Below are 26,933 nucleotides of genomic sequence, written 5' to 3' on the forward strand. Positions count from 1 at the left end.
CAGGGGATGTCTTATTTATTTTTTATTAAGTATGGTACAGTTTAGCCTACAAGGTTAAACTGCCTATCACTATGGCTTATTTTTGGGTTATGGCTTATTTTCGGGGTATGGCTTATTTTCGGGGTATGGCTTATTTTCGGAGAAACACGACCACTATGATTTCTGTAGATTTTTCAGAGTTTGGAGCTATTTCACATTTCAGACACCTGCTGAATTGAGTTCATGTCTGTTTCCAGAGGCTTTGTTTACTTATTTATCTGGTTGTGTTGTTGTTGTTGTTGTTGTTGTTGTTGTTGTTGTTGTTGTTGTTGTTGTTATCTATTATGTTTTATATCTGATCCATGTATGCAATGTATCTTTTGCAATAACTGCTTACCTCTCATTCTTCACTTTCTTCATTTGCTTCCTCAGGAAGAGCCTCTCCTTTTCTTTTTTCCACTGAAGAAGGAAATTCATCTTATTGTGCAGGGGTGAGAAAAGTGGCAGGTTCTGACATCATGGCCATTCATGGGAAGTGAGGCAGTTGTCCCCCTCCCACAAGAACCACCCCCCCCCGGAGTCCCAAGCTTTCATTTTAAAACAAACAGTAAATGTCTAGCATTTGTAGAACCTGAGGTACGAGGTAAAGTGTGCAGGTGCTATTCCCATTTTTGTGAGGAATTCCCCTGTTCCCACCTTTGAGTGTTTTACTACCCCTGAAAAATTCTTGTGGGTGCCCACGGCTGACATTTTCCTGTCTACACAACTTTTAAAGGTACAGAAACTTGTTATCACATGACATACAGTGGTACCTCAGCTTACGAATTTAATCCGTTCCGAACGTACCTCCGTAAGTCGAAACATTCGTAAGTCAAAGCCAATGGGGAATTTTTTTAAAAAAATATATATCCGTAAGTCGAAAAAATCCTATCTAAACCGCATCCAAAATGGCGGACAGAACTCTGTTCGTAACTTGAAACATTCTTAAAACGAGTCATTCAGTAGTCAAGGTACCACTGTATTGTGAAGGCATTCTTCCTATACCATTCCTATACTATTCTTCCTATACCATAAACTTATATAATACTCACTCTACTTAAAAAGTTGTTTTAAATCCTCCCTTTTCTCCAGTGAACTAAGGGCAGCATGGGTGGTTCTGTGAGGAGAGGTAGGGGTCTTCACCAGAAAATTTACAGCACTCTTACCAAACTAGAATTTCCAAGATTCTTTGGGGAAATGAAACTGGAATAAAACTGATACTGCAGCATATATTCAGATACAGAACATGCATACTTGCTACAGACCTGCACTGTGGATTTTGGCAAGTGCAGACATGTTCATCTTTAATCATTTGCTATCCCCTTTTGTCTTGCTTGTTAAGATTGTAAGCCACTGAGAAAGAGTTGTGATAGTTTATTGTACTGTTCCTCCTTCCTCCTCCTCCTTGAGTCAAATAATTTAAAACCTGGACATATCTGCCTACCTGTTACCACAGTCAAATGCAATTCTCACTACAAATCATGTACAGGCAATCCCATTTTCACATAAGGGGTGCAATAAAAATCAAAACATTCCATTAGAATCCTCACAAAGAAAGGAAAAAGTAGGCAACCTCGGGATTTCTGAGTGAATTCAGGTAGACAGGATAGCAAATTATCTTTCCTTAGCCTCATAATTAAAAGAATATCCACCCAGATACAGAGGCACATTTTTCCATTGTGCCTTTTCATTGCATGCCATGGGATATGGGTACACTACTTGGGAGCAGTTATGGATCCTTTGCCTTCCATCCGATTCAGCTGGTGGCCCAGCTGTGCCGCTATCTGGAAAGGGATAGCTTAACTTCTGTTGTTTATGTGAGGCCCTCCAGCTGTTTTAGGACTACAACTCCCATAATCCCTAGCTAACAGGGCCAGTGGTCAGGGATGATGGGAATTGTAGTCCCAAAACAGCTGAAAGGCCGAGTTTCTGGGGTGCCTGGTCTATGCTTTGGTAACACATTACTGCAATGTGTTGCATGGGGCTGCCTCTGAAGACAGCTCAGAAACTTCAGCTGGTGCTGAACTCGGCAGCTAGATTGTTCACTAGGGCAGTGTTTTGAGCATATAATGCCAATTCTGGCCCGACTGCACTGGCTGCCAATTAGTTTCCAGGCCCAATTTAAAGTGCTGGATTGACCCAGGCATCCCCAAACTGCAGCCCTCCAGATGTTTTGGCCTACAACTCCCATGATTCCTAGCTAACAGTACCAGTGGTCGGGGAAGATGGGAATTGTAGTCCAAAACATCTGGAGGGTCGAAGTTTGGGGATGCCTGATTTGACATATAAAGCCTTGAATGGCTCAGGACCCCAATACCTCAAGGACTGCCTCTCCCCCATATGAACTGGCCTTAATCCTGCATTCATCAGCTGAGGCATTTCTTTGTGTGTCTCCTCAATAAAAGGTCCTGAGAGAGGCAACATGAGAGCGGGTCTTTTCTGTGGCGGCATGTTTGTGGAATGCTTTCCCTGGGGAGGCTAGTTTGGCACCTTCATGAGACACCTTTAGGTGCCAGGAAAAAGCATTCCTCTTTAACCAAGCCTTAGACTCAGTAAAAAAAAAAACCAAGGCCTTTTAAACAATGTGTTATGTGTGTGAAAGAGTTACTGTTTTTGTTTGTTACTATGTTATGCATTTGTGTGGCTTCATATTGTGAACCGCCCTGTAATCCTTGGATGAAGGGTGGAACCTCGGTTTATGAACACCTCGGTTTACAAATTTTTGGTTTACGAATGCCGCAGACCCATCTGGAACGGATTAATTCACTTTCCATTACTTTCAATGGGAAAGTTTGCTTCAGTTTATGAACGCTTCAGTTTATGAACAGACTTCCGGAACCAATTACACCCATGCTTCGGGTTAAGTACGCTTCAGGTTGAATACTCCGCGGACCTGTCTGGAACAGATTAATCCACTTTCCATTACTTTTAATGGGAAAGTTCGCTTCAGTTTATGAATGCTTCAGTTTCTGAACAGACTTCCGGAACCAATTGTGTTCATAAACCGAGGTACCACTGTATAGTAAATAATCAAAATATTTGTAGTTCTACATTTTTCTGGTCATACAATCAAGATCACTTCACCTCCAATAACATACATAAATTAAAAGACGATTCAATACAATTCCAACATGACATATGTCCAACGCAAATAATTCAATGCTTGGAGACCATAACAAATTTTAATGTGCATTTTGTACAGAGTAAACAGAGGGGCGCATTGCCATCTGCAAGGGCTCAGACCAGTGAAAAGTGATTGCATGGATTACAAAATCTCACAGAGCACTGAATTACAAATTAAAATGAATGCGTTGTTGAAAAGGAAACAGAGATGTCATTTGGTGGCACCACACGGAGATAATACTCAAACTGGCTTGCAGGATGGACCACAGAATGTCTATTCTGAAGTTATATCACACATACTGTAAGCAATTTACAGAATTTAAGTTAGGTTTGCATATACAGGAGTTGCAAAATTAGAGAAAACACATCAAAATAGAGAACACACACAAAGAAAAGATGTATTTATAGAAACCTTCAAGTGCTGCCCAGGGGTTGGCGAAGGCCAGCAGCTGCCACCATCAAACAGGAAAGCAAGAAACAGTAATGGGAGAGGGAAAATCAAATGAAAGAAGATAGGATGCACAGGAGAAGTTCCAACACTTTCTTCCGTCTCATCCAGAAACATATAGTCCTCTTGTACAGTGAGCAGCTTTGAATTCTTGTCGGATTTGCTGCCTAGAACAAAAAGCACTTTCAACACAAGGTTGTGTTGTTTTAGATCTTGCAGGCTGGGCAAGTTTGGGGTTGGGATTTGTGAAAGGGGAAGTTTGGACTCTGCTTCCTTTCGGCGTAGAGTGGTGCTTGTCCAAGTATAAGAACAAATGTTCAGTTGGATGATGTTAAAAATTTCTAGGCAACCCCTGAAGAGTCAAGGGAATTCAATGCTTCTCTTCACTGAATCAAAAAGGAGAGGGGGGGAAGTGGAAGAAATGTTGTCGTCAAGTTGAACAATGTTCTGTTACAGCACTCCAGCTCCCCTCAAAGAAAAGACCAGTGGTACATTCCAAAGAAAGTAAGACTTGAAGAAACTATATGCTAGCCTCTTCCCTCCTTTTGCAAAATAAAAATAAAAATTCTTTTTAACATTTTGTTTTTGTGTGTGTGTCCTGAAGAAGGTGCTCCTTTTGTGTAGAGAATTAGAGTACATTGGGTGCAGAGAGGTGGTTGGAAGTTAGGGTCAACTTTGCTGTCCGCTCCGTAGGTTTTACAGGCGATTTGCTCTTTGCTTTAAGAAGAGAAAGTGATATTGGAAAAAGTCAGCACTTTTTAGATTAAAGCAAAGCACCCTTCACAAAGCCACAAACAAGAAGCAGGACAGAAAGTCCATGGCTTGTAGCTATCCTCGCACCTGCGGAAGAAGTTATAAGATATTCGCTCATCTTGCAGATTTCCAATGCTCCTTTATAAGGTTGTTTAAACACATACATTTTTTTATATTTAATTAGCTGGCCAGCTTGGCTCTTGTGCCCATGACTGTCTTGGCATGCACTGCAAATAACAACACATACAAAGTATTTCAGTCCCATGGAAGTTCTTTGCTTAGCTTTCTCGTATCCCTCTCTCAGTCCCAACAATGCAATCCGATTGCCGCATGGCAAAAGGAACAAACTGAAATACCTTCCGCCTCAAAGCATTTCTTTCTTTCTTTCTTTTTAACACAAAACATATGTAACATCATGGGTAAAGCAATCCCCCCTTGGCTAGAAAACACTTCCTGCAGAAATTAAGCAGGCAGCGCTGTGCAGATTGTGACCCATCAAACCAAACACAGACCAGGAGTGATGCATTGCGACCGTGTTTATCATAGAAGGCTTATCCAGCCCCAAAATTATCTTGGGTGACCAGAACAGGGAAGACTTCCAGCTGCCCAAGGCTCGACAGAGCTGCCACCAGCCCAGTCCTGGTACAAATGGCTAGACTTGGTATTAGGTTGCTACAAATGTTCATAAAAACAAAAAGGTGCTATGGCACAGATAGCTGACTTCTACGCAACTTGCTGCCCTGGCTGGTAGACCACTGTCACACAGCTTCTAAACTGTGTTCAGTTAGAGTCCAAACCAGATATGTACTTAAATCCAGTAAAAAACCAATGGGTTTAAATGTGCCTAACAAAGTTTTGGACTGGATTAATGCCGGTGACATCTGAGAGCCTGCTCTTTTATATGTTTTAAAATTAGCACGAGCTAGCTCAAATAAACATTAACAGGTGTGACTTGGGGACTGCAATGTACAGAACATTTCTTTGATCACAAAAATATGCATGTTAGTATGATACTATCACTATAAAGCACAATATAATAACAGAATACTGTAACAAATATTAAAAGGTTCATACAAGTGAAGTGACGAAGAATGTGCTAAATCTATTTATTTTTTCCTTCTCTTTTTTGTTACTTTGATGATATGGCTGTGACCCAAAAGATTGTGAACACATGGACTTTTGCAGAAATTAATTAACGTGTGTATACTACATATGGAAAAGGGGAAGTGGGACTGTATCCACCCTGATATCATGAACTTTGATTATGATGCCCTCTCCACCCACAATATCCATACGCTGAAAACAACTCAGCTGGGCTAAATACATGGAGAAGCTCCTCTAAATGGCAGGTCCAAATGTGTGACACACCTATGCAGGATAGCTCAGTTGGTAGAGCATGAGACTCTTAATCTCAGGGTTGTGGTTTCAAGACCCAGGTTGGGGAAAAGATTCCTGTATTGCAGGGGATTAAAATAGATGACTCTTGTGGTCCCTTCCAACTATACAATTATATGATACTGTGATTCTGTGTTCAGCTGCCATGCCTCAGAGCTGCTTCACAGTTATCACAATGAATATATAGACACCAAGAGAGCTTGATGCCCCAGAGGTACAGTCCTATTCTCTCTTCTCCATGTGTACCTTTCAAGTGTGAGCAACGTCTAAAATGGACACTTCCTTGTAATTTCACTATGACAGTTTTCATGGTCTCCTGCACTATGGCCTGTGTTCTTAGACCTATTTGTCCCGAGGCTTGGGGTTCCATTGGCCTTGAGAGGTTTAAAACACTTCAAGCGGATTGTTGAATGAAAGCAAAACAGCCTTTTCCCGTGGAAATTAATAGTTTCAGAACTAAAAACTGGCACGTAAGGTCAAGAATGTGCATGGCAAGAATCAGGTATGCCCCCAGGTGAGTGCCACCACATACACAGTTTATTTCGATTGTAGCAGATTTATTTGTTTTCATTTCATTTAGTTTCATTTCAAATCATGTTTGACAAGACATGTGCAAGTTAAAGCAGACCTGAATATGTAAATAAATTTAAAAGAAAAGAAACACTATCTCTTTCACATTTCTCATTGATATGTCCAAGATCCAGAATGTAGCATAGAAAGTTTTCATTTTCTGCAGTTATGTGTCTGCACAGGCCTCCCCAATTTTTTATTTTTAAAATCTAGTGGTAGAATATGAATTTTTAAAGAAGAAAACGTTTGCCCTATATTTTGGAAATATAGGTCTAATCCCCTAGCGTCAGCAAAAGAGCCCAGGATTCAGGAGGCAATACTGCCCTGCCTTGCATGGCTATATATTACCATCTTCCTGTGACTTCAGTCATAATCTTACCTATCAGTCCCCCCCCCCCCATATCAGTATTTCTCTTCCTGCTGTAAAACTACTCATCACCAACAACCCATTTTTTTTGAAGAGTTTGGACCAAACTACACATGGTTTTCAGTCAGTAGCTGTTACTGCTCCACAGCTCCACGCCGTGTCTCCTAGTAGAATGCCCACTCACACATCCTCCGCCCGCCAAAGAAATGCATCACCAAAACAAGACCAAAGAGGATGCAAATTTGCACATGTTGATTTATAGGTCTAGCTGCAAATAAATAAATAATGGCTATAACCAAGGCTTTTTAACGCCGGAACTCGCCGGAACCATTGCCAGTATAAGAGAACAAGAAAGATGCTCATGGTGAGTTCCAGTACCTCTTTTTCTAGAAAACTAGCATTGGCTATCGTAATAAGATAGAGAGGTTGTGTGTCAGGCTTGAGGAATCCTCTTTCTCACCCCCCCCCCTCGCCCATGGCACCACAAGGCAGGGAGGAAACAAGAAAGTTCTTGCATATGATTTAGTCAGTCATCATGGTCAAAGACAAAGAATTCCAGTCATTTCTCCATAATGAAGCTGCTCGCACGGAGCTCCTCCCCCTTCCCCCTCTCACAACAACACCTGCTTCTATCGCGTCTGTCCATGGACAATTGTCTCTGGGCTCTTTGTTCTTGCACCCTTTGGGGAGAAGGGGGGTTGGTTATGCTGTCCAGTGAAATGTCAGCCAGCTGGCCTGCCTCCCCTCCTCCTTCTCCTAACACAGCATAACTCTGCTGTCCGCCTGCCTCTGAGTTGTTATCTTCCTCAAAGCCCTGCTGTAATTCAATGCTGCCTTCCCCCTCTCCTGCAGTGTCAGGAGAAGGAGGGTGATCACCACCACTCCTCTTCCTCAATCTCACCCTCTTGAGTCCAATCCTTGATATTGTGTGAACTGGAGCCCCATGTGCCTTGCCTGCTAGCTACGTCTGCTGCCCAAGTCCTAACTGTTGATAGGCAATTTCTTGGCTCTCCCTATAGTTTCCTATTTTTAAACTGGACCTGGACTGAGCAGCCCTTTCAACAGAGGAGGGCTCCTCCAAGTTGAGGGCTGTTCTCTGAAAGCCCTTCAAATGTCCTCTGTGCACAGTCACCCTACATCACCCTCAATGCTGCCCCACACCCTACAAACAGGAGCCAATGAAGTCAAACCATGGAGGTGAAATATGCAGCATGACATCATACCATGTGTCAGTTTTGAATAAACACTATTTGGGTGTGTGGGGATGTCGGCTTCTGAGAGCCAGTGTGGTGTAGTGGTGTAGAGTGGTAGACTCATAATCTGGTGAACCAGGCTTTTGAGCAGGGGTCCCCAAACTAAAGCCCGGGGGCCAGATGTGGCCCAATCACCTTCTAAATCCGGCCCGTGGAAGGTCCAGGAATCAGCATGTTTTTACATGAGTAGAATGTGTCCTTTTGTTTAAAATGCATCTCTGGGTTATTTGTGGGGCCTGCCTGGTGTTTTTACATGAGTATAATGTGTGTTTTTATTTAAAATGCATCTCTGGGTTATTTGTGGGGCATAGGAATTCATTTATATTATTTTTTTCAACATATAGTCCGGCCCCCCACAAGGTCTGAGGGACAGTGGACCGGCCCCCTGCTGAAAAAGTTTGCTGACCCCTGCTTTTGAGTCTCCACTCCTCCACATGCAGCTGCTGGGTGACCTTGGGCTAATCACACTTATTTGAAGTCTCTCAGCTCCACTCACCTCACAGAGTGTTTGTTGTGGGGGAGGAAGGGAAAGGAGAATTTTAGTGGCTTTGAGACTCCTTCGGGTAGTGATAAAGCGGGATATCAAATCCAAACTCCTCCTCCTCCCCCAGCTACCATGCATTAAAAGTAATGTGTGCTTCGCCCCTCAAAAACATAGCTGAAAATCAAGCACATAAATTCATGCAAAACAAACATAGTTTCCTGCAGTATATTATGCACTGGATTTGGGGTTCCCATTGTACAGAGCTTAGATTATGTCGGGAAATTATAGAGGGCTTAAATCAATGCTAAAGATAGATTGCATTTTAATGATGGATTATTTGGGCCTTTTTCAAACATTACTATTGAAACTAGGCATGGGTAATTCTAGAAATACTGCCTGGCATTTAAACTGATTCAGCTAAATGCCCTTCATAAGGTATGTTGGATGAGAAAGGGAACTTGGGCTTGGCTTTCTTCCCTTTGTTGACACTGTGGTTGTCAGCAGGATGTGGCTGAAACGGTCTGATCCTATGCATGCCTTTGTGATACTGATTTGGAACATCCCCAGCACTAGGTCCTCTTTCAGTAACTCAATGATTAATTATTCCTAAGGCAGCTGCAGTTGTTGAAATGGTTCATTTAGCATATTGGAAATACTCTTCCTTTCCATCAGTTCATAAGAGTGAGAGACAACTAGGCACTTGGTGCACAAATGTACATAAAAGAAGAAACAAATAAGATTTTCTATTTATAAGCTGTAACAAATAAGAAGCTGGTCTCCTTTTCTGGATAAGGCATTTGATTTAAGTGACTGCCAGGTGTGGGAAATGGTTTTGAAACAGTGTGGGTGCAAGTTTTGCATTATAAATAGAAGGAGACTTTCTTTGGCAGTGCAATGCTTACAGTGGTCAATTTTGATGGGAAGACTTGGGTTCAAATCTCTGCTCATTTACGCAGCCCCTCCGCTCGCCATGAGCCATTCATTCCCTCTCTGTCAGCCGGCCCCACCTCATACAGTGGTTGGTGAGCATAAAGTGTAAAAGACCATGGTCACCATCCTGAACTCCTTCAGGGAAGAATGAGATTTTTTTTAAATGAAACAGATGAGCAAGACACTCTTTCTCAACACACACACCCCCCCCCCCCGGTATGTGATTTGAGGCATGAGGACGAAGAAGAAACTTGTGACATAATATTTTTGAAGTAATGTAAGGGAAGCATTTGAATATCATGACTATGAAGAGAGAGAGAAAATAAGGAGGGTGGGTGCTTAACTGCCCCTACCATAATTCATAAGCAACCCTTCTTGCCATCTGGCTCTGCCCAGACTACCTACTCCATGGGTTAATTGAGAAGTTGAAGTTGCCTTCGCTGCGAGAAGCCAAGTTACAGGGAACCAGACAGAGGGCCTTCTCGGTAGTGGCACCCGCCCTGTGGAACGCCCTCCCATCAGATGTCAAAGAGAAAAAACAACTACCAGACTTTTAGAAGATGACATTTGAAGGCATCCCTGTTTAGGGAAGCTTTTAGTGTTTGACAGACTATTGTATTTTAATATTTTGTTGGAAGCCGCCCAGAGTGGCTGGGGAAACCCAGCCAGATGGGTGGGGTATAAATAATGAATTATTATTATTATTATTATTTATTTATTTATTTATTTATTTGGAGAGGGGATGCGGGGATGCACATAAAGTTTACCTGCTGCAGAATTGCATCTTGTAAGGCTGCTGCCAGCAACTCCCATGGCCGGTTGCCCAGGAACGTACAAAGATAAGTAATGTTCTTACTGTCCGCTTTTTATTCAGTATTTACAGAGAGAGGCTTTAGAACCTAGCTTCTTGGATAATGGCATATCTTCTTTAGAACCTAGCTTCTTGGATAATCCATCCATCTCTCCCACTTCCTCATTCATCAAGCACAACATCTCTACTACAGATGCTGAGAAGTACCCTCTGTCTTTGAGCTCTTTGCTCTCCTACTTTCAATGCCCGCTGGGTTTTGGGAGAGGGAGGATCTGGAATGCTTTGTAAAGACACTGGGTCCTTCAGCTGTCTCTCCCCTGGTGCTTCCTCCTCCTCCTCCTCCTCCTCCTCCTCCTCCTCCTCCTCCTCTCCCATTATTTCCCAACTTCCCCCCCCTCATCTGCCTCTGAGCTGTGACCTCCCTCAAACCCCGGTTGTAATTCTGAACTGTCTTCCCCTTCTCCGCAAGGGTCAGGCTTGGGAGGCGGTCTCCACCATTCCTCCTCTGCGCAGCCCCTGACACAGCCAACCATATTGTCTCTACTGTCCTATGTTAGGTGGCCATATCTTTTAACCTCAAGGGAGTAGCTGTCCATCTTCCTTGGCTTCATCTGCTCTCAGTACCATTTGATCTAGCCAGCTGCAGAAACCCATATGATTTTGTATTGACATATGTGCCATGACATGGAACTGCATGCCTGAGCAGACCCAGTCCTCAACATCCATGTGTCTCCCCCAGTGTCCAATCATGTGGTGGACTTACATGCCTCCAGGTAGCTGGATGCAAATCAGTGGCCCTTTGCAGATGTCTGGGCTTAACCTGTGGACACAAGGGGGTTCGACTAGAGCACTGCGTGCAAAGTCAGGGTGCAGCACAGCGTCAGTCCCTTATATACCCATGGATGTTGTATTCATGGATAAAGTATACACAGGGCCACAATTTGAGCATAAAACCAGGGGATGTTTGATGGTCTTTTGCATGAGTTTTGAAACTGATTCCGATTTTCTCCTATTCCCCTCTCGAATTAATTGGAAACTGATTCCGTTTCATTGTGATTCCTCTCAGTGCCCCATTTCTTCTTCATCTGCATTCTTCTTCTTGCCCTCTTTCCCCCATACTGTCAGGGAGTTGTTGCAGCTACTCCTGAGTAAATACACTCCAGTCCGTTGTGTCTTTAAATGTTTTATGGTGCATACTATATTTATAGTGCAGAGACAGCAGAAAACATGACCTCCTAGTCACTCTCAGAACCCAGCAATGGCATCTGCCGGCTTTCGGGCCAGCATAATAACCTGGGCACCCTGAAATGCTGCCCCTTCGCCCTGCGTTTGGGCACACGCCTCAATTTGGGTGCCAGAAGGAGCGGTGCCCCTTCTTCCCCTTGCTGGCTGGAGCAGTGCCTGGGCTCCGACGTCTCCCTGAGCCGTCCCTCCTCCACTTGTTGGTCAGAGTGGTGCAGGGGCTTTGATACATCGCTGACCCCTTCCTCCCCCACCTGTTCCCCAGAGCGTTGCTAGGGCTCTGATGCCTCGCTGAGCCTTCCCCCCTCCATTCCGCTTCCCCCTGACCCGCTGCTAGCCAGACCTGCCAAGTTGCTGTCGGAGAAATAAGGGACCGGGCGGAAGTAGCAGACTGGAAGTAGCGCTGCCGCCATTTTGGAACTGGGCAGAGCATGCTCAGAAGTGACTTTTGATGCTGCTTTGCCCAGTTCCAAAATGGTTGCCGCACCAGAAGTCGCACTGCAGCCATTTTGGAACTGGGCAAAGCAGCATCAAAAGTCGCTTCTGAGCATGCTCCACCCAGTTCCAAAATGGCCACCACGCCAGAATAAACCGGAAAAAAACAAAAAAATCTGTTTTTTCAGCTAGGAACAGCTGGAAAAATGGGGATTTCCTGGGGAATACGTGAGACTTGGCAGCTATGCTGCTAGCGCTGTCGCTGGGCGAAGTGCTGCTCAGGATGATGGGGGGAGGCTCCCTGTAGGGACTCCCCCTGACACATACTGCCCCTGGATCTTTTTCAATGACATCTCAATGTCATGTCTGACATGGATGGCCATGAAAAAACAAACAAGCCAGCCCACATGCATTCCTACAGCAAGCAGGATTCAACAGCAGTCTCAGCAAATGAAGCTGAGGAGCGTTGCAGCAAATAAAGAAATTTTTCAGCCCTTAAAAATGTCTTCATTGCCTGAAGAGAGTCTCTATTACACACGTAGGAGTCAGTCATATTGTACTGGAATGGCAGCGCACAGTGTGTCTGTGCTGGAAACTTCTCTGCATCTGGCCAGCATGATTGTGGAGGGATTTTAAATCTTTTTCATTCCCTGCCTGAGAAAATAATATTCGCTGCATTATAATTAAAGTGGGGGCGGGGAGAGAAATACAACAGCAACACAGAGCCTTGATGGTTATGAGACCTTTGCATTACTTGCAGAAATGTGAGTGAGGTTTCAAAACATAACTTAATTACACCTACTCCTCTCCTCCCACATTCCTGATTGCTACCTTTTCTGATACAGAACAAAGCCCTTCCCAGCTTGAGACCTCAGAGAGCTGTATCAACTGTCAATAGTACTTTACATTATTATTTTTCCACTGCTGTTTGTTCCCCTTAGCTGCTGCTGCTTCTCCTCTGAGCTTTCCCCCTCTTTTTTCATTGTCTCACGTTCCTCAGCTTAATTTAGTGACACAGCTGTTGACTTCAAGTCACTGTAGCAACCCGTGTGTGTGTGTGTGCTTTTTATTGAAGATCTACAGTAAAAACCAAGTCCTCCCTTCTAAGAGGGTATCTGCTGTGTACCCACAAGCTCTCCATGCCATTAAAAGGGAGCGAGCAAGTCACATGGAAGCCTTCATACTCAACCCCACAGGTTGTCCCATCTGACAATAAAATTCAAGAGGTCATTTATCCCCTTGACAACCTCTTGTTCCACCTAGTTGGGAATAGGGTTGCCAGACTCAATAGAGGACAGGACTTCTGTGCCTTTAATTGCCCTGCTCTCTTTTGAGTCTGGAAACCTTAAAGAGAAACCAACAGACCCTTTGCTTGGAAATTAAACAAAGGGTCTGCTGGTTTCTCTTTAAGGTTTCCAGACTCAAAAGAGAGCAGGGCAATTAAAGGCACAGAAGTCCTGTCTTCTATTGAGTCTGGCAACCCTAGTTGGAAAGTGAGAACAATCAGATTTCCCTCTGTGTAAGTGATAAATATCTGGATTCCTCTTCCTAACTGGCCAGCCCCTCCTGCAGAACATTTTCCAGTATACTTTGTCCCTCTCTTGAAACTGGATTGCATGTTTCCTGGAGATACAGTGGTACCTTGACTTCTGAACGCTTCGACTTCCGAAGTCGACAACCCTGGAAGTTTTCTCGCCGGGTGTGGGTTCTGAACCTGCGCAAAAGCAGCGTGCACAGTCCGCGCATACGCAGAAGCACAAAATCGCGCTTTGCGCATGTGTTGTATGGGTGCTTCGACATCCGAAGACCTCGACTTATGAAGAGCGCCATGGAATGGATCATCTTCATAAGTCGAGGTACCACTGTATTTGTAAGTTATGTTGGTTGTCTTAGATAGGTGCTTTCTTTCTTCCAAAGCAGGCACCCCGGCACTTGGCCCTCCAGATGTTTTGGGACTACAATTCCCATCATCCCTGATCACTGGTCCTGTTAGCTAGGGATGATGGGAGCTGTAGTCCCAAAACATCTGGAGGGCCGAGTTTGGGGATCCCTGTTTTAAAGCTTTCCTCCATTTTCTTACACAGTTTTTTAAAAAAATAATAATAAAAATAAAAATAATAAACATAATTCTGTTGTTTACCCTGAGTTGGTTACATTTATGTATAGCCACAAATTTGGTCTACTCACATGGCCTCACCACCATTTCAACCATGTTCTAAGCTTTAAGGGGCAGGTCCTGGGAACAAGGGTGGAGATAATATGCCACCCTGTGCCAGGCTATCTGACACCCTCCCAACTGCCCTAGTGGCTTAAGATGGGCTTTGGGAAGGAGGCACAAGGCTCTGGCAGGGTCCTAGAGCCCTCCTACCTACTTCCCCAAACCTGGTAAGCACTCACCTGACTGTAGGACCCTGTCAGAGCTCTCACACCTCCTTCTTAAAGCTAGGCAAGCCCTAGCTGGTCTTTGAGAAGGTGCCCTCCTTGGCTGCGCCACTTGCATTGCCCTAAATCCTCCTTTGCAGGGAACTGCATATTAGATGGCTGTTGGCTGTAAAGTAGTTTCAAAGCGTATTTCTTCCCCTTTCAGCTTACTATAAATATTGCAAGTCTGAATCTCCTTCTAGACCTGAATAGGTTTAGACATGAATAGGTTTAAAAAGAAAGTGGTGGTGGAAAGACCAGGAGCAAATAAACCCAAATAACACCTTCCTGTCAATCATACTTGGCAAGATTGAGATCAGGGAGCTGCCCTTTACAGCATCCATGATGCCAGGCATAGCATTGTGAGGACATTGAAAAGGATACAAGGGCAGTATGGGAAAATGAGGCCAAGAACGGCGAGGGTGAAGAAGAAGGAAAAGGGCACCAAGAGGAACAACCTTGCAACAATAGATGTGAGAACTTTTCCTTTTCTGAAGCATTAAAGAAAATGAGATGTATTTTTCTTTTCATAAGAAGGTCAGCTGCAACCTAGTTTCATGCACATATTATAGCCCTATGTGATATAAGTACCCAGGGGGTTCTTGCAGCTGCTCCCACAAAAATCCTCACTTATGCGGCACATTTTCTTTTTATACTGCAAATGGTGTTGAACACTTTGGATGTTCTTTTCATTGCAGCATTAACACATGTAACATGATGTTTTTCAAACAAAAATGGGAAGCAGAATTATGTTCCTTCTACTATTACTACTACTATTATTAATTAGGTTTACATATCGCCCTTCATCAAAAGATCTCAGGGCTGTTCACAGGTTCAAAATACCAGATACAAACACAGATAAATGGTTAAAACAAAACGTATGAAACAATAGCCCCCCCCCCACACACACACATTTAACAGTCTGTAGAATATTAATCAGCCAAAGGCCTGGTTGAAGAGGAATATTTTTTGCCTGGTGCCTAATTCTGAAACAGACACCTTACTACTGTACTTACAAATTATGATAGCTAGGAAGTGGAAGGGGCAAGCAGAATATAAAATGGAAGAATGGTATAAAGAGGCGTGGGATATAGCTATTAATGATAAAGTAACATGTGCCATTAAGGTAAGAAGGGAATATGCAGAAGAAATGGTTTTGAGGAGATATGGAGGGTGTTTGTAGAATTCGTACTGTTAAAATGGAAAGGGATCAAGCCATCACAAGAGGTGTTGAAATTTTGAGAAGCTGGATAGTTACAATGGAATGGTCTTGGTGGTGGAGTGCATATTTTAATTCTTAATTGTGTATGTTCATTACTTTGTCAAAATAAAATAATAATAATAATAATTTTGAAAAGCTGAGTAAGAGGAGACATGATAGAGGTGTATACAATTATGCATAGTGTTGTGAAACTGGATAGAGGACTGGATAGTTTTCCTTCCTCTCTTGTAACACTAGAACTCGAGGATATCCAATGAAGCTTAATGTCACAAGTGTCAGGACAAACAAAAGAAAGGACTTATTCGCATAGCATATGGATGACTTAAAAAGAAGATGAGACAAATTAATGAAAGGTAAGGCTAACTGTGGGTGCAATGACCCTCTTCTACCTCCACTGTCAGAGAGAGTGTACTTCAGAATTCTAGGTGATGGAAAACACAAGATGAGAGAAGGTTGTTGTGCTCAGGTCCTGTTTTCTTGCTTCTCACACACATCTGGCTGGCCACTGTGAGAAGAGGAAGGTGGACTATTTAAGCCACTAGCCTGATCCAGCAGGTTCTTCTTATATTCTTATGGCAAACTATGCTCTTAATATAATTCCCAGGACTGCTAAGTGAGCTTCACAACTGAGCAGAGATGCAAACCAGGGATGGACAGATCCATCAATTTCTGGTCCATGTTAGTTTTGCATGGGTTCATTCATAAGTTGGTTCTGTCCCATTCCCACATTAAGCTGCCATTTTTAAAAGAACGTGAAAATTCCTATTTAACCACTTAATGCATATTTAATCACAAAATAATATTTAAATGTATATTATATGGGCAAGTATGTTCTTGTTAATATTTTGCAGTTTCATGGGGGGCTATTGGGCTATTGGGGACCCAGGTGGTGCCGTGCGTTAAACCACAGAGTCTAGGGCTTGTTGATCAGAAAGTCGGTGGTTCGAATCCCTGCAACGGGGTGAGCTCCCGTTGCTCAGTTCCAGCTCCTAGCAGTTCAAAAGCACATCAAAGTGCAAGTAGATAAATAGGGACCGCTCCGGCGGGAAGGTAAACGGCGTTTCCGTGCGCTGCTCTGGTTCGCCAGAAGCAGCTTTGTCATGCTGGCCACATGACCCGGAAGCTGTCTGTGGACAAACGCTGGCTCCCTCGGCCTATAGAGCGAGATGAGCGCCGCAACCCCCAGAGTCGGACATGACTGGACCTGATGGTCAGGGGCCCCTTTACCTTTATTGGGTTGTTGTTTTTATTTATATTATGTATTTTGTGGTTTTATATCTTGATTTTATTCTGTGAACCTCCCTGAGACCCCCAGGTATAGAACGGTATGCATATATCAAACAAACAAACAAACAAACAAACAAACAAAAATACACAAACAACACTGGTGCCAAACTACACTGTTATTGAAGGGAGAGGTTTGCCAATTGTGTTATTGAGCTAGATCTGATCCTATAGTTTGCATTGCATAATTCTGAGTGTATGGCTTAGCCACCCCCCCCCCCCAATATTGCTCTCTTTGCCTCTCTGTGTGCCAAAGTGTAATGTAAGTGAGACAGCTTCCTATCAAGGCCGAATAAGCTGGCCTTGTCTGGAACACAGAGAAAGGCTTATCAGCGGATGAGCTTGACGCTGGAAGCTGCTATGCTTGACGCATAGTTTTACTGAAGGCTTTGTTGAGTCAGCATGTGTTTATGCACAGGACCAGACACGGATCTTCCTTATATGTACTTGTGACCCCCTTTGTGTTTATGAGAAGGACAGGATACGGATTTTCCTAATATGGATTTGTAACCTGTGACCCCCTTGCGTGCGCACATTTACATAGGAGGGGGAAAGGAGCCCAAGAAGTGTATAAGAAGCTTTGCAAATTTGTGTTTCTTTACTCTTGTCGTGAGCTGATCACCAAGAGTCTCTTAAATTTAAGTATTAAACTCTTTCTCAGAATGAAACTCAATCCCGGTGTCATTATTGACTGTCTCTGTCCCTGCCTGGGCGCAACTTAAGAACCCTTAGTAGCTAATAAGGCTACATTATTTAAGCCAAATACATGTGTTACTCACTTATGGGGCGTAGATGTGCCACAGCCCATCACTGGCTCCTCCTCCATGTAGTTGTTTGTACAGAAAGCCCAGAAAGTGAGGTGATACTCACTTGTGGGGGCTCTGCATCATCCAAATACCCACACAACCCCATGTCCCAATTGTGTGCAGCTCCTACACATAATAAGCAAAAGCTCACGCATCAGGCTTTCTACTGACGTCTGTGGGCAGCACACTGTTTAAAGAAGAAGACCTGATGTCAGGGGCAAAGCTAAAAGCACAGACCCATCTCACTCTGCAAACAGAGCTTCAGTTGCCATGAGAACTGGGTCTACCACCTACACATGAGTGTTCTAAATGCAGCCACCACAATTGCTAGCATGGCAGTGAAGTGCTGTCACAAGCCGTCAACTGCTCAGCTGGCCCTAGGGATGATAACCTTGTGTGCCAACCACCCCTCTGGTTACATTCGGCCTTGGGCCAAGAATCTGTGTCTCAGCATTCCTGGCAATTGTCAACCCAGTGCATCTCTATCTATGTGGCAACAACCTCTTTCTTTCAAAAGAAAAAAGAAAAGAAAAGAAAAGAAAAAGTGTGACTTGGAACAACATGAGGCCACTTAAAGCTGCTTCCCAGTCCTGTTGATATTGATGGTCTTACAAATAAGAACAAAAGTGACAAGTAATGACGGGAAAGCAAATGCTTTCTGATTTAACATGTAGGAGATTTGCATTGAACCTTCTTAAACTGTGTGAGATTTGTTAAATTCCTCTGGATATTTTCATGAGGAAGTGGATGGAGACCATTTGAGAAAGAGTTCATGAGCAAGCTTATGGCTTATCAAAAATTTGACCATATATATAGCTAGCACCATTGCCTGGACTGCTTACAAGCATTATATCTAATCTTCCATTGACAAATGCAGAGGGAAATACATTCAGTCGGGCTAGCATAAATGCCCTACGTTGGGCTGGGATTATTAGCTTTGTAATATAGTTGACCCTATTATCTAAGATATTTAAATCATAGAACATCGGGGAGCAAACTCTATTTGGAGCTGCCACAATGTTTTGTCTTTCAACATCCTTTAATCTGATTTGGATATTGTGGAAGATATATTGCTCACTTGAATTATACAAGGGCTCCAGCTCAATGCCTATGGATCTAATTTTGTTTTCTAGGAGTTGGTACCATCTAGATTTATAAGAGTCCTTGAGCAGGTCAGAGAGCAGACTTGATGGTGGGCAACGGAAATGGCATCGTAACCAGTATTTTATGGCAATAGTCCAAGCCCAATATTCCATTGTGTGTATGCCTAATTCTGCACACATTGTTTCATATTTAATGGAAGTTGGGAGTCCAAGGATACGTCTCAGGAAACTTGAGTGAATCTTTTCTAAATCTCTATTAAATGCTTGTACCCATATTGGGACCCCATAGAGTATCTGGGATAACACCTTTGCTTGGAAAATTTGGTTGGCCGCAGGGATAAATTGGTTTCCTTTCTGATAATAGAAACGAGCAACAGCTGAGGAGGCACTCTTTGCCTGTTTTATAGCATTTGTACAATGATTTGACCACCCTAAATTGCTCTGGAATAAGATTCCCAGATACCTATACATCTTTACTTGCTGGATTTCTTGTTCTCTTATTTTCCATTTCCCTAGTTTCCAACCTTTGGAGAAAACCAAGATTTTCGTCTTCTCGTAGTTTATGGAAAGTTTGTTAATTTCACAGTAGAGACTCAGGGAAAGTATAAGACGTTTCAAACCCAAGCTTGTTAATGATAGTAGGACTGTGTCATCTGCGTATAATAAAAGAGGAACAGGCTTCTGATTGAGTTTGGGGGCGTGTGATTCTATTTTTTGGAGGTGTTCTGGAAGATCTGATAAAAATAGATTAAATAGAAAGGGGGCAAGAATACACCCTTGTTTTATCCCTTTCGTATTAGGGATATCAGACGAGAGGTGACCTTTAATATTGAGTTTAACTTGACAGATGTTGAAAGAATATAAATTTTGTATTAAAATCAATAGGCGTTGATCAATTCTTAGCTCTACAAGTTTCTTCCACAATTTTGCACGATCAACTGAATCAAAGGCACCATGGAAATCTACAAAAGCTGCTTTTGGGATCTATATTTTTCGACCAAATGTGTAAGTATAAGGCACCTCTGCCTGCCTCATCAGTGGGCTGAGCCTGGGTAGGGCTGGGGGTTATAGTATAAATATATTGCCGTATACTTATACTATAACCCCCAGCCCTACCCAGGCTCAGCCCACTGATGAGGCAGGCAGAGGTGCCCACTTTGGGTAGTGGAAGCCCAAGGGGCAGAGCTCGCCTCACCTCCGCTGCCTGCTCCACCAACTCCACTGGCAGGGGAGAAGCGATGCAGAAGTGGTTTGTGTTTCCCACCACTGATCTAAGTCTCATACTGCAGCCAAAAGATGGGTGGGTGCTATAAAGCTGTATAGAGGCCTGGCTTAGAGGGCAGAGGCTTATTTAGACACAATAGCCTTGCCCCCCTGCAGCACTGGTGCAATGTGCAGCCTGCCATGCATCTAGCATTGCAGCATGCCTCTCTTCCATCCAGGGCACCAGTAAGTCACCCACCACAATCTGCATTGGGCAGCTGAACAGGCTGATAAATGTTGCCATTTCAAAAATCAGTCATAGTCTTTGCATCGTTTTCCCTCCCTGCATCACTATATATTTGCATGCTAATAATAATAATAATAATAATAATAATAATAATAATAATAATAATAAAACAAGTGGATATTTGAAATTTCCCCAACTCAATAAATAAAGCTGTAAGTTAAGTGTGAAATGTTTACCATCCAATCTGGAAATTCTAAAAGTTACAGTTTTATATTTTGCTTTTCTTAATTGCTTTGATTTTGGCAGGCTTCCTCTATTAAACTTCCTAAGCTGCCAACTGTGAAACACTGTCAGATGCTAATTACCAATGAACTTTGTCAGATAAAAGATGCCATTATATGTCAACTATTAAATATAGTCAAATTTAGTCAAATATATTATACCGGTGGTCTGGGTTCTTGGAAACACATAAGAGGTTTTTCAGTGAGAAGTTCCATAACAATGGTGGAAAAACTTTCCCAAGAGAGGAGGTTTCCCCATCATTCATTTTCTTCTGCAATGCACAGCCACAGGTGACTCTTGGGCAACATTCTTGAAGTGGGCACACTCAGTGTTCATTACCTAAGCAGACACCTTAAAACATTCCGCAGAAATCTCTGAAATGTGTTGCGGTTCTGTGATATATCCTTGTCTATGAGCTATCAGTATTGCAAAATATTATTTTAGAATCTTCAGAGGAAATGAGTGCAGGAAGGGGAAAGTCAATCCAACCAGCTCCTAACCCCCCCCATCTGTTATAGGTAGGTGATGCTGTTAAGGAATGCAGTTAATAGGTTAATTCCATTAAAGAGGAGAGAGCTCATTCCTGAGATGCACCTGGCTGAATCTGGTGACTTCCTTATCAGTGCTACTGGGCAGACTAGGCATGCAACTGTTAAAAGGGATCAGATGACAATGTTGGTGATGGGTCATTGGTCACTATCAGGAAGGAGTGGGTCATTGCAGAACTGTGAAGTTACACGAACTCTTTGAGAAGAGCTCATTTGGGAGGAAGACTTGGACAATTGTCAGACTTCAGGACTCAGGGAATTTTAAGCAGTAGCAGGACTCTGTGCAAATCGACTTAGAACTTGCACATGGACTTTGTTCAGCAAGGATAATTACTGTAGCTTCGACACTGCACACAGAGAAAGCAAAATTCATAGGTGTTGAAGATAAACTCACACACCAACAGAGGCTGTTCACCTATCAACCACCTAATGTCACAGTAGTGTCAGGTGATGGACACCTGCCAATATTTGAAGGAGTGTCACTGTAACTGTAATCAGTTTCCTTTGAAGATGGAATTTCAGTGCTACTTAACACTGGGAGCGCACCTTTAAAGAAGCTTCAAATCTCTGCATAGGGGGAAGTACTCTGTTTATAAACATGGAGTGAAGCAGTTGCCTTCGGTGGCATAATTCTGCAGGGTGGCCCTGGATCTTGCCAAAGGTCACTGCCATGTGACCCCCAGTAAGCGTGACTTAAGGCAGGAGGCATCATCTTCCTGTTTCACCTCACATGGACAGGGCCGGATTTAGGTTTGATGAGGCCCTAAGCTACTGAAGGTAATGGGGCCCTTTATATGTCCAGCTGTCCTATGTCCAGCTGTCCTATGTCCACAAAAAATTGTCACTTTTTTGTTGTTGAATATATGCTGTAGGGTAATTTATCTAAAGCCATTTGCACAACAAAATATGCATTTTTATCAAAGTAATTGTTGAACTGAAATACAATTAAGAAGAAGTATATTAATAGTGAAATACTTTTAATTTTGGGGGGGCCCCCAAGAGAGTGGGGCCCTAAGCTATAGCTCGTTTAGCTTATATGTAATTCCGGCACGGCATATGGCAAATCAGTTAAGGCCTCCCCTGGTTCCCAGTGATCCCCTTGACGACCCTGATAGTTCCTTTGTAGCTGTCTCTACAAGGGCCAACATTAATGCTGAAATCCAGCACCCTCTGAGCTCTGTGAGTGCAGCTTTCTCCCAATTGAAGTGCAGAGTGTTTGAGGACCGGGACATTCTCAGGGGAACCAAAATGCTTGTTTACAAAGCTATTTTACTACCAACCTTACTGCATGCTTGTGAAACATGGACCACTTCTAAACGCCAGCTCCAACTCCTCAAAAGATTCCATCAATGGTGTCTCAGAAAATTTCACACATCACTTGGGAAGACAGGCAAACTAATAACAGTGTACTGGGAGAAGCAAAGATCACCAGTGTTGTAGCAATGATTCTTCAACATCAACTTCATTGGGCTGGTCATGTTGTGTGGGTGCCTGATCCTCGACTTCCAAAGCAACTACTCTATTCCAAACTTAAAAATGGAAAGCATAATACTGGTGGTCAACAAAAGAGCTTTAAAGACTGCCTCAAGGCAAATCTTTTAAAATGTGGTATAAACACTGACAACTGGAAAACACTGGCCTGCGAGTGCTCCAGTTGGAGAACAGCCTTTACCAAAGGTGTCATGGGCTTTGAAGACACTTGAACTCAGGACGCAAGGGAGAAACGTGCTAAGAGAAAGGCACGCTTGGCAAATCCACACCGTGATCAACTCCCACCTGGAAACCAATATCCTCACTGTGGAAGGACCTGTGGATCCAGAATCAGCCTCCACAGTCACTTAAGGACTCATTGTTAAAACTGTGTTTATGGAAGACAATCTTACTTGACTACAAGTGATCGCCAAAGAAGAAGAGTTGCCAGACACATGTGTGAATTCTTTTTTTTGGGGGGGGGGGAATTGAGATCCCCCACCTGCAGTCTAGATGTTCCTCACCCCTGTTTAATGCCTAACATCTATTGAGTTTGGTGGGGCAAGTTGTAAAGGAAATCTGGATAATAACTGATATCAAAATGTGAAGTGAAAATTTTTGTGTCCTTCACTTGCTGAAAAGACAGCACAGTGATGGAAGCCTCAGCACTCTAGATACAAGCACAGTCATTTCCCTTTGTCACAGTAGCCTGGAGGTAAAAATGAAATAGGCTCACTATCTTTTGTCAGTTCTCTGACAGAAAGCACCTAGAGTAAGTTCAAACAAAACAAAGAAAGCCAGGTTTTGTCTTAATCTCTCCAAGAGAACTGGAATGGGACAAGAGAATGAGATAGGAGCCTTTGAATGCACTGTAATTACATCCAGAGGTGGGATTCTGCTGAAATCTGTGTGGCTGTTTGAGTTCAGTTGTCAATCTTTTCCCCAGCGCTTTCCAGGCATGAGGTGAAAATAAACAGTGTATCCCCTTTCCCCAGTCATCTGAATGAAAGGCTGGTGTGGGCACAACTCTCAGCTCGCTCTGGCCTGGGGGCCAGATCCAGCCCAATCGCCTTCTAAATCTGACCCACTGACGGTCTGGGAATCAGCATGTTTTTACATGAGTAGAATGCGTCCTTTTATTTAAAATGCATCTCTGGGTTATTTGTGGGGCATAGGAATTTGTCATTTTTTCCTTCAAAATATAGTCCGGCCCCTGACGAGGTCTGAGGGACGGTGGACCGACCCCCTGCTGAAAAAGTTTTCTGACCCCTGCTCTTGAGGGTGAGGCAGGGCATGGAGCGATGTGCAGCATGCCATATGGCCCTGACTCCTGCTGAGACCATGGCCACAGAGGCTCTTACTCGAGAGCAGGGAAGAGATCTTTATTGAGGCACAGGAGAGACACAGCTTCAGTAGCAGCTAGGGCAGGCATAGGCAAACTCGGCCCTCCAAATGTTTTGAGACTACAACTCCTATCATCCTTGACCACTGGTCCTGTTAGTTAGGGATGGTAGGAGTTGTAGTCCTAAAACGTCTGGAGGGCAAGATGTGATGATAAAATGGGCAAAAGATTTTGGGTATAATATTGAATATGATGCGTGGTTGAAATTATGGAATCAAACATTGAAATTTACTGCATGTACTGCCCTGAAAGAGAATGTTTTGAAGATGATGTATAGATGGTATTTAACACCAGTAAAATTGGCTAAGATGTATAGGATGAGTAGTAAAACATGCTGGAAATGTAAAGAGAAGGATGGTGAATTTTATCATATGTGGTGGACATGCGAAAAAATTAAAAGATTTTGGGAAATGATATATAATGAACTGAAAAAGATTTTTAAATACACCTCCCCCCCCCCAAAAAAAACAGAGGCTTTTTTTATTAGGACTTGTAGGACAGGAGATAGTAAAAGGAGACCAAGTATTATTTATGTATGCAACAACCGCAGCTAGGACTTTGTTAGCCCAAAAATGGAAAACTCATGAGTTACCGACGATTGAAGAGTGGCAGACGAAAATGATGGACTATGCGGAACTAGCAAGACTGACTAGCAGGATCCCAAACCAGGAAGAGTCAAAGTTCCAAAAGGACTGGAGTAAATTTGTGGACTATATGGAGAAGAACTGTAGAAGTCTAAAGACACTTGCAGGACTGAAATAAATCCTACAAACTGACTTTAAGTAGAAGGAATATAGGAACTGTCAGATAGGAGTGGACAAGAAAACCGAATGAGGGGAAGGAGGGAAGTCAAAGCTCGGCAGAGCAAAGTAAATTGTAATAATTGATTAGATGTTAAAAAGAGGAAATTTTGTGTTTATTATGTGTTGTTGTTGTGTGTGGTTGAATGTTTTGTTTTTGTTTAATGTGTTCAATTGGAAAATTTAATAAATTGTTTTTCATAATAATAATAATAATAATAATAATAATAATAATAATAATAATAGTAATATGTCTGGAGGGCTGGATTTGCCTATGTCTGAGCTAGGGTGTCACAGCAGCCTTTATGCTCAGGCTCGATGAAAGAAGAGAGTGGTCTGGCTAGAAGCAGTGCTTCTGCCCTATGAAGTCCAAGCTCGGCGAAAGGAATTTGCAACTATGCAGAAACAACAGAGGTGTCCCAATTGGTTGGCATGCCCACCTGCCAAGCTCCTAAAGATGGGACAAGGTGGGCTTACCTGTGAAACTCTCGTGTCTTGTAAGACTGTGAAGCTTTCAGGTGCTCATTGCATTGGGGGGGGGGGCTCCCTTCCTAGAGTACTGCTGGGTCCTGGGCAACTAGGATGTGCCCTCCCCTTCTGACTCAGGTTCCTCGACCCTGAATGGTTGCTTGATGCTCTTCCTGGATTCCAGGGAGTCTTGTTTCCCACATCCATAGCAGCTATATGCTTCTCCAGTCTCTGCCCCCCCCGGGCCATGTTATCCTCCTGTTCCTCCTCCTCCATCTCAGCCTGCCACTTGATGCCTGAGCCCGGTGGCACCTATAGAATCACAGAATTGGAAAGGACCTTAAGGGTCATCGAGTCGAACCCCCTGGAATGCTGGAATCTCAAGTAAAGCATTGCTGACAGATGGGCTTAGAATCCTCTGCTTAGAAACCTCCAAGAAAGGCTCCTCATGTCGTAGAAGTGGTAGTATAAGTAGCACTGCTCGCTTAGGGACTAATTAGGGATGCTTTGCTTGCCCTCTGGGTTGGCATATGGTGTGTTCCTCTCTCCTCACCAATTTCTCTTTACTGCACCTGGGAGAAATGATTGCAGTAAAGGACCCCTGGATGGTTAAGTCCAGTCAAAGGTGACTATGGGGTGCAGCACTCATCTCGCTTCAGGCAGAGGGAGCCCTTCATTTGCAAATTCATGCAGCAGACAACTTACACCTGTTGCTACTCCAGGTCTTCTCTAATCCTAGACTACTGCAATCTTCTCTGCTGTGCCCTTTCGTTGTCTCTTGTGGGTCTCCTGACATCTTTCCAGAATTCTGCTGTCAAAATCTTTCAGCTCTCCCATGTTCTGATCATGTGACACCTCTCATTAAATCCCCACATTGGTATCCTCTCCACTCCCAGATCTGGCAAAACTGCCTGCCCTTGCCTTCAAAGTCCACCATGGTCTTCTTTCTCCCCCCACTTCATCTCTCTGCTCTGATACCCTAATCCAGGGGCCCCAAACTAAGGCCCGGGGGCCGGATGCGGCCCAATCGCCTTCTAAAGCTGGCCCGCGGACGGTCCGGGAATCAGCATGGTTTTACATGAGTAGAATGTGTCCTTAAAAAAAAAAAATGCATCTCTGGGTTATTTGTAGGGCATAGGAATTCGTTCATATATTTTTTTCAAAATATAGTCCAGCCCCCCACAAGGTCTAAGGGACCATGGACCTGCCCCCTGATGAAAAAGTTTGCTGACCCCTGCCCTAATATATCCCTTTGCTTTTCCCAACTCCACTGCTGACCATCATGGCAGTCTGTAGTTCCCTCAGAAGACCTCATCCTTCCACCTCTGCTACCTCATCTTCTCGGAACCACCTTTGAAAACACCTGCATGATGCCACTTCTCTCACTTCATTCAAATCCCTCTTGGAAACTACCTTTCCACATGAGGCCTTTGACACAACCTCTACCTCCCTTGCCTTGCTGCAAACCGTGTGCAATTATACCTTAGCACATGCTGCTGAAACAACCATGCACTTTCCATACCCTCTCTTCCTCTCTTGCCTCTTGTTGAAATTTAGAGATTGCAAGCTCTCAAGGGCAAGGATTGGCTCTTCTCCTCTATAAAGTGTCACACACACTGATGCACGCTATATAAATAAATATGAACAACATAAAATCACTGTTTCATAGACATAAGAATTCAGGAACTGAGTTTTAGCAAGAATATATATTCCTTCCTTTTCCTCTGGCAGGGCCAGTATCGAGGCTTGGCATGTTTTAAGCCCACTACCAGGAGCCAAGCGGGTTGCAGGTGGCCCTGCGGGTTAAACCACAGAGCCTAGGGCTTGCTGATCAGAAGGTGGGTGGTT

The 26,933-nt window shown here is 43.5% G+C and overlaps 1 protein-coding gene across 1 annotated transcript in view; it reads right to left on the minus strand.

Annotated features, from left to right (window-relative positions):
• Window positions 1-1,376: 1,376 nt before the first annotated feature.
• VSTM2A (V-set and transmembrane domain containing 2A) overlaps window positions 1,377-26,933 on the minus strand; it is a 44,170-nt gene continuing 18,613 nt past the window's right edge. Inside the window, exon 5 of the mRNA XM_035135714.3 lies at window positions 1,377-4,429. Within this exon, the coding sequence (XP_034991605.1) occupies window positions 4,353-4,429 (77 nt within the window). The 3' untranslated portion in view covers window positions 1,377-4,352. The remainder of the gene's footprint in view (window positions 4,430-26,933) is intronic.

The sequence above is a fragment of the Zootoca vivipara genome, chromosome 12 (genome assembly GCF_965207765.1).
Source record: "Zootoca vivipara chromosome 12, rZooViv2.hap1.1, whole genome shotgun sequence".
Lineage (NCBI taxonomy): Eukaryota > Metazoa > Chordata > Lepidosauria > Squamata > Lacertidae > Zootoca > Zootoca vivipara.